The sequence below is a fragment of the Cervus canadensis genome, chromosome 26, assembly GCF_019320065.1.
Source record: "Cervus canadensis isolate Bull #8, Minnesota chromosome 26, ASM1932006v1, whole genome shotgun sequence".
Lineage (NCBI taxonomy): Eukaryota > Metazoa > Chordata > Mammalia > Artiodactyla > Cervidae > Cervus > Cervus canadensis.
Genome location: NC_057411.1, coordinates 29,081,923 through 29,090,094, shown reverse-complemented (window position 1 = coordinate 29,090,094; position 8,172 = coordinate 29,081,923). Strand labels below are relative to the sequence as shown.

The following is an 8,172-nucleotide window of genomic DNA, read 5'->3' as shown; positions in this document are numbered from 1 at the left end:
TTAGGAGTCAGGTGGCCCTGGGTTCAAATTCTGGTTTTATCTCTTACTAATTATGTGATTTGGGACTTGTGAATATCTCTTTGACTTAGTTCCTGCTTCTGTAAAATGGAGCTTATGGTACTCTACCCCATATGGAATCAGCTTAGTGGAGGTGTTAGAAGCAGGGATTCTGGTGCCAGTCTGCCTGGGTTCAAATTTTGACTTGTTGTTTAGAAGCTGTAAGGCCTTGAGTGTGTAACTTAACCCCTCTTGTCTCAGCTTCTACATATGCAAACCCAGGGTGTTAACCCACCTAATATTGCAAGAATACATTTTTTTTTCTTCTTTTTTTTTTGAGTGCCCTGAATGCTAGCTACATTCTCAAAAAGATCAGAATCAAACTAAAGAATGAATGCAGGATTTTGATGGCATTTTATAATCCTTGTGTGTGTGTGTGTGTTAGGAATAAAGAAGTAAACATTGAATTGTGGACAACAGAAAAATGTAGCATTTATAGATACTCTTTACTCCCTCCCAAGACACCTTTAGTAAAAATAAATATAAAAATAAAAATAAAAAAATGAAAGAGGGAACCAAATATAGCCTGGAACCTGAGCATGCTGGGAGTGAAGCAGGAAGGAAGAGGGCAGGGCACAACTTTTAAAAGAATTACATAGCCCACGGACACAACACAAACCAATCAGAATCACATGGGTCCAAGATGGCAGACAAGTCAACTTCAACTGGACCTTGATCCTCAGTCAGCAAGCTACATGACACAGTGGAAGCACCATGACAGTTCCAAGGCACCATCAAAAGACCAAAACGTGGGCAGCTCCTGCAAATCTCCATCCCTTCCCCAAAACAGTTGGAATAATCCTCCACGCATTAGCCTATGAAATTACCCATCCCCTAAAAACTAACCACCCACATTTTGGGACCACTGACTTGCCCTCTGCCATGGCCCACACTCTGTCTGTGGAGTGTGTTTCTCTCTGAATAAATCCACTTCTTAGCTATCCACTTAGTCTCTCACTGAATTCTTCCGCTATGAGACATCAAGAACCTGAACCAGGTCTGTGATCTCTGTTGGAAGACCATGGGTTTTGGCTGGGTTCAAGCCCTGGCCATGTGAATTCCAGTCCTAAACTGGGTTTTGCCTGGGTTTGAGTTCCAGCACATGGCTTCAAGTCCTAATCTGAGGTAAATGGTTTCAGGAGCAGACCTCTGAAAAAATGCTCCATTAAGAATGAATTGCTCATAGTTAAATAAAACACTTGCTTAAGTTTATTGAACAGCATTAGATTAATAGAAAGCATTAAAGAATTGAACACTGAAGACCAAAAGAAAAAAGAAAAAAAGTCTGTGCAAAAGACGTGATTTTTAAAAAAAGTTCATCAAAGCAAATGCATGAAACAATACATCTAAATATCATCTTTTAAATGCTTTTCCTGAAAATTTTATGAATTTAAGTCTGGGGATCTTTAAGTGTTCTTAGCTTTATCTATGAGAGTAAATCTTATAAAGGAACTCTTTAAAAGTAGAAGAACCTTTTTCTCTCAATAGTGAGCTTTTAAATGAAGGATGTTTATTATGTGAACTCTCTGTTTCTTGTAAGGCTAAAATTCCGTGGGTTTCCCAGGCAGCTTTTTAAATCTTTTATGGAAGCTTGCTATTCTTAGGGTGTAAAATGATTGAAATGCATTTCATCATTTCCTCCTTAATTCAATTCCTCCAAAATTCAGCATTCAACAACAGGTGTATTATTGAAAGTAATCTTTATCATTTATAATGAAGGAACTAGCCTTAAAGAAACTTTCCTCCTTAATGACTCCTCCAAACTCTGAGTTTGTAGGGTACTGTATTTTTAAAATAAAGCAGGTGGGGAAGATCTTTTTCTGGAAAAGATTCAACCAAACACAAAACTAAAACCCAGAGCACGAATGATGGGGGAACACAGGTGTCCTTGATGGGAACACTGGCATCAGGCAGTCCTTCTCTTAACCACTGGAGCTGGTGAAATTGACCAATTATGTTTTCTGTGGGAGGAAAAAAATAAAAAAAACAAGAGAGTCAGGCTTAGAGAAAGACTTGCCAGAAACTGTGGCTTTCCCCTGGAGATTTCCAATAAGGCATTTTGTGCCCACTGGTTTCCAGTTTAGCTTACTGAGCTGCCAGAATGAGCTATCTCAACTCCATCTGATAAGTGATAATAGTGAAGAATAGGTATTTGTCTTAGGCATGTTTCATAAATTTAAAGCGGTCCCCATTTTGGTTGTCTGGAAAAAGGAAACCCTTCGGTACAATTGAATCTACAAACTGTGGATATGCCTGACTCACCTTAACAGTTTGATTAGTGTTTGTGTCCACGTGGCTTGAGGGTTCAAGCAGATAGCTGACTGATTCTTCATCCGGACTCTGGGGGGAAATAAATAAAAATAAAGCAGTCAGTCCTGCATTTTAGGAAAGAGTTGAGTATAAAAATAAAGATTCCCACACGAGGTGTATTTGGAGGTAGGCAGTTTTAGATGTGAAGCAGGTGATTTACAGCATGAAGTCTGATCATTAAAAAAAACCATTTGAGACTCACTGTGTGAGTTGGTGGAACTGAATATGAACTGACAGACTCTCAGTTGTCAGAGGTTAGTATTTTGCTGACAACCTTTACATGAATTGGAGATGGAACAAATAACTGACTCCAAGTTTGGCTCACTCCTGAAGTTTTAAGTTGTTGGTTTAGTCGCTAAAGTGAAAGTGAAAGTCTCTCAGTCATGTCCAGCTCTTTGTGACTCCATGGAGTGTACAGTCTGTGGAATTCTCCAGGTCAGAATACTGGAGTGGGCCTTTCCCTTCTCCAGGGGACCTTCCCAACCCAGGAATCAAACCCAGGTCTCCTGCATTGCAGGTGGATTCTTTACCAGCTGAGCCACCAGGGAAGCCTGTTTAGTCGCTAAGTCTTATCCAACTCTTATGATCCCATGGACTGTAGCCCGCCAGGCTCCTCTGTCCATGGGATTCTCCAGGCAGGAGTACTGGAGTTGGGTTGCCATTTCCTTCTCCAAAAGCTGTATCATAATATCTTTAAAATGTGTTTGTCCATTGAGCTTGGGAAAACAAAATAGACTAAAGAAAACTCTTAAAGACCTTTTACGTGAAAAGAAAAAATCCAATGAAATTTACTGTGGGAGAGGTTTACAGAGCCAGTTGCACTGAGTGACATCTGCATTTGATGGAACTATCAGTGAGCAAGACTTTCAATGTTCTGAAAATTCAGCAACAGCAAAGGCAGTAGGGATAATCATCCATTGATACTGATCAAGCACTTAAAATGTGCCAGCCACTGTGCTCAGAAGGTAATATGAATTATCTCAATTAATCTCACAAGAATCCTGTGCTAAAGGAAATGCTATTTCCTCACCTTCAGATGAGGAACTTGAGGCTTCCTCCAGAAGACTTTAAATAATTTGTCCAAGATTGCACAAGAAATGCATGATAAAGCAGGATTCAAATAAAGGTTGGCTGACTCCATAACCCCCAGTTTTAGCCGCTGCTCCACTTGGGCATAACTGAATAGTTACCAAGTGCCAAAATGTCTTACCAGCAGTGGAAGAAATGAGGTTTGCCAGGTAACAGCAAACTGGGAGAGTCTACTCTCCATTGGGGTGATCTTGAACAAAACGTGATTTCTTGATGTGTCTCATTTTAGCTATAAAATGACAGATGGCAAAGATCCATCCATCTAGCTTTGAAACTCTACCCTTGTAATTGAAAACTACAGAGTCAGAGGTCATAGACCTGTTGGGCTCTTGGCCAGAGCCTTCCAATTTGGTTTCTGAGTTCATGATAGAAATACAGATTTCTGACTGTCTGGACTAGTATTTTCACTGCTGACTGCCATGAATTTTTCATAATTATTTGCAACTTTTGCTTGTATATCTGGTTAAAATTCAGAAATGTAGACTCTGGTGAGAAGATAAATTTTTATCACTTTAAAACAATTAAAGTTTAAGTAGAGAAAATTAGGGTGTATTACTTCCCCTGGTAGAGAGATGACAGACTTGACTCATGACAGAGAACCTGGTAATAGAAAAACAGAAAGAAGTCTCTGTTCTCTAGACCAGGGGTTCCCAACCTCTGGGATCTAGTACCTGATGATCTGAAGAGGAGTTAATGTAATGATAGTAGAAATAATGTGCACAGTAAATGTAATGCACTTGAATCCAGGGGATCTTCCTAACCCAGGGATCGAACCCAGGTCTCCCACATTACAGGCAGATTCTTTATCATCTGAGCCACCAGGGAAGCCCAAACAAAAAGTAGCTGCTTACAAATATTTCCAAAAGTTAAAGCAGCCAAGGGAAGAGTTGCTAATGAAAGCCAAGCCAGGGCTGCCCTGAGAAGGATGCTCTGACTGTAGTTCAAGGTGCTGTGGGGCGCCTTGGTTCATTCGAGATAGATCCAGGAAGAAGAAATCACAGTCCTAGCCAGTGATAGTTAAAAGATCTACAAGCTCCCTTAAAAACAGTCAATCCAACATTTGTTGACCCTCTCCCACCTGAAAAGAAAGGGATAAACATCAGGAATAGGGAAGTGAATAATGTCTGATTCCTATCTGTAAAGAACTTATTTTCTGATGGAATGAAAGAAAAAAACAGACAAACCAACCTGAATGTTTCAACACAATGATGCCAAATAATTATAGCTAACAGTTACTGAACATTTTTTACACTGTCTGGCACTGTACTAGGGGCTTTGCATGCAATGTTTGTCTCATTTGATAGGCCGTAATAAAGGCATATATAAATAAAGGGAAGGCAAATATAAATAAAGGAAAATGCCCTAATCAAGGAATCCACTGATGTCTCTGGGAGTACCGAAAAGGGCTTATTGAAAGGGGATATACCATCTCAATAAAAGAAAATGTCTATTACATTTCTTGTAGCCACTACTGTCCCGTTAGCCTAATTTTTAAAGCAGAGTTAGGAATTCACAGTTGACAGAACCTAAAGGATGATTCCATAAGATAGACAGACATTCTGACCAAGGACTGATGTGGGTATTTATTCTCTTGCTCTTTAACTTCTGGGGAACAAATTGTCTGCTTCTGCTGGCAATTGGAATTTGATGGAATAGAGAAGAATCTTGGTTCTGTCCCTGTTTAGTGGTATGTCTCAGGGCAGTTAGTTAGCTTCCCTAAGCCTCAGTTTCTGCGTCTGTAAAGAAATGGTAACAACAGATATACCCGAAAGGGCTCTTGAAAGAATACAGTGAGTGCATGTTCACAAAGCATGTGCGTTAGCTAGGACCTTACCCCTACCCTCAAAAAGTATATACTTAACAAGTTTTACTGATTCTCGTTATTAGTTTGAGAATTAATTGCTAGTAACACTCCAAGTTAATCACTTTGAGGAATCATACATTATTTTTTATTGCAACTTACATAATTTCTGTTTTTGGACATCCATGCCCACGGGGGAAGATTTGAAGTCTTTCAATGAGATGAATGGGGAGATAGTTGACAGTCTCTCGAAAGCATTTACACTTTAAGTTTATGTTATTGGTCTCCAGAACACCTATAAACACAGAATCAGTTATTTTAACCCCTTTGGCATATAATTCACAACTAGAATTAATCAGTAATCTTTCATACTGTGCAATTGAAGATTTAAACATTTCAAGTCAGTACTTCCACCCATATGCCTTTAGTTTGTGCATTTCTGCTTGTCTTGGCTTATTTCCAAACATTTTCTATCAAAACCTTAAAAATAAAATCAGCTTTTAAAAAACACAATACCTATTAAAATTTGTGATAGCATTATATTAGTACTCAGGTGGTTGCCCATATAATAAAATTTGAGAATGGCCACTGTGGGAACTTACAACTCAGTTATAATTCATGCAACATAAAATTGATCAATCTTCACTCCCAACACATAAAAAACCAGAAATGAGTCTCCCAAAGCATTATCAAGCTGTAACTCTATCAAGCTCTTATCATTACCCCCTACTCCCCCAACCCTCCCTCTTTCTCTAAGGAAATACCATGAAGATATTTTTTGTTTTTGTTTAATATGTTGGTCCTCTAACTCAGTTGCAAATCATTATCAAAAACTGCCAATAAGAAAAATTCAACTGCTTGTATTCAACAACAAAAAATGCCCTAGTTACTTTAATAGGTAACATGTCTTATGCATTTTAAGGAATTCTACTTTCTTTAACCCTAGTGCCCACCACTCCGCTGGACACAGAATTGCAAATAACGGAACCAGGCTCTCCAGGTGTTTATACTTTAGTGGGGGAAACAAATGAACAAAAACTAAAGTATCACAGAATTCTGTATTTCCCCCAAGGTCCAAACTGCATGAATGAGAACAGAGGACTTTGCCAGCAGCCATGGAAAAGCTTCATGGAAGGAGAAAGAGATGAGGGTCTTAAAGAATGAAATGACATGAAACAGGGTTAAAATCGGGAAAAAATATTCCCACATTTTAAGAACAAAAACTGGTCCTCTGCACCTGAGCAAAGTATGTCATCCTACACATGATAATTCCTGGTGGAATCTGATGATCCCTTCCATTGCATAAAAATTCACCTTTCAGCTAGATATTTACCTATTTACACAAAGAAAACCTCCCCATTTAGACTTGGAAGTCTGCTTCTTGGCAGAAAGTGTGTACTTGAGTATTCCTGTTGTACTTACAATATTTCATGACAGAGCTGACCCTAAACAATTGTATTAGACTATTCCTGCAGGAGACCAACGGGTTGGAGTCAATAGCATTTGGTCAAAAAGGGGTAGCGTAGAGAGGCAAAGTGAAGAAGAGATAGCTGGAAAAAACGAGTAATAGGCAGAGTGGCATCTTAAAAAGGCTAGGAATAGGCAGCCGAGTATCAGTCCCAGGGACCTGGGACCTCCAGCATCTCCCCCTTCTCTGGACAACAGTCTTATCAATACAAATATTTCCAGCCTCTAAGAGTTAAATCTGTGAACACCTTACTTTTAGAAATATAGGAGCAGTTGAGCAGTTTTCCCCCCTTCATTCACAGTTCCCTTCATTTTCTGATTGGAAAAAAAAAATTGAAATGGCTGAAGACCATTTGAGCTCAAAGCGCAAATGACAACATAAGTGAAAATTCTCACCATGGACAGGAGAGAGGCTGAAGGCCAGCAGCATAAGCAGCAGAGCTCCAGGGGTGAACCTCATTCTGCCTCAAGGTGGAGTTCAGACTCCAGCTTCAGATCCACACTGTGGGTTCTCAGCCCAGAGACTCCTATTTATTTAGACCAGTAAAGCCCTCCCACTGCCTTTGTCTCCAGGAGGTCAGCTGCATCATCAGTTTTAAAAGCTCCCCAATATGCTGAGCTTGCTTTTTTTTTAAAACCCCTCTTGCAAATTGTATGCATTTGCTTCAGAGCACTAGTGGTATAATAAAGTATTTCTTGAAAATGTGGACTGTAAATGGCAGAGATGCTGCAGGAATTTGGGGATGGGAGAGAGGGAAGTTTGGAGACTCCTCGGCACACTCTCTGTAGGTTCATAATCAGGGATTGTGGCTTTGCTTACTGCTCTCAGTGAAGGGTCTGTGGGCTGCCTCAGTGGCATCTGAATACATCCTCCAGGAAATCAGAAACTTGTCAGGCACATCACTGTGTTTCTAGCACCTGCAAGATTCTCTAACCTTTGATAGGTGCTCCATAAATATTTGTAGACATGATGAATATCTCCTTATAGACAAATCCCTTTGCTGACTAGGTTACTGTTTTTCTATCAGACTTTCCCATACCTTATTTCGCTATCTGAAATGTATGATTATTTATGTAATCTCACCATCATAGAAGTCCTGGAAGGGGACAAGTGGGTATCCACTCATTGATGTGGGAGTGTCTTGAAGGGAGGAGAATTTTAATAACAGCTCTGAAAAGGAGAATCTTTCCAGCTCTGATATGCAAGGTATTGACCTTGAGAACCAGGTGTCCATGGAGGGCATCATTAGAATTTCATCAAATAATTGAACCTCAAATTACAGTCTGTTTAATAGGGCATGTGTGCAGTTTGGTTTGGATCCGGCCAAATAGCCCATGGACCCAGTGAACCCCCAGCCTTAACTCACTTGTTAGAGCACTTTGATTAAAGAAAAGAAAAAGAAAAATCTGTGTGCAAAGGCTGATCTGTCCGGGAGAACCTCTGGGCT

At 39.8% G+C, this 8,172-nt stretch overlaps 1 protein-coding gene across 1 annotated transcript; it reads right to left on the bottom strand.

Annotated features, from left to right (window-relative positions):
- Positions 1 to 1,243: 1,243 nt before the first annotated feature.
- CXCL13 (C-X-C motif chemokine ligand 13) lies at positions 1,244 to 7,256 on the bottom strand. Its single transcript, XM_043448013.1, has 4 exons — positions 7,121 to 7,256; positions 5,420 to 5,552; positions 2,320 to 2,397; positions 1,244 to 2,018 (listed from the first exon to the last, which is right to left on the bottom strand). The coding sequence occupies exons 1-4, from the start codon at positions 7,182 to 7,184 to the stop codon at positions 1,964 to 1,966; spliced, it is 330 nt and encodes a 109-aa protein (XP_043303948.1). The 5' UTR covers positions 7,185 to 7,256; the 3' UTR covers positions 1,244 to 1,963.
- Between the last annotated feature and the right edge of the window lie 916 nt (positions 7,257 to 8,172).

What these genes read in the sequence shown, in the direction of transcription:
- CXCL13 (XM_043448013.1), bottom strand. Translation starts at nt 7,184, where the DNA reads ATGAGGTTCACCCCTGGAGCTCTGCTGCTTATGCTGCTGGCCTTCAGC. An exon ending in CAGCCTCTCTCCTGTCCATG is followed by an intron (nt 5,553 to 7,120) that starts GTGAGAATTTTC and finishes CTGTGTTTATAG; the next exon opens with GTGTTCTGGAGACCAATAAC. An exon ending in ACACTAATCAAACTGTTAAG is followed by an intron (nt 2,019 to 2,319) that starts GTGAGTCAGGCA and finishes TTCCTCCCACAG; the next exon opens with AAAACATAATTGGTCAATTT.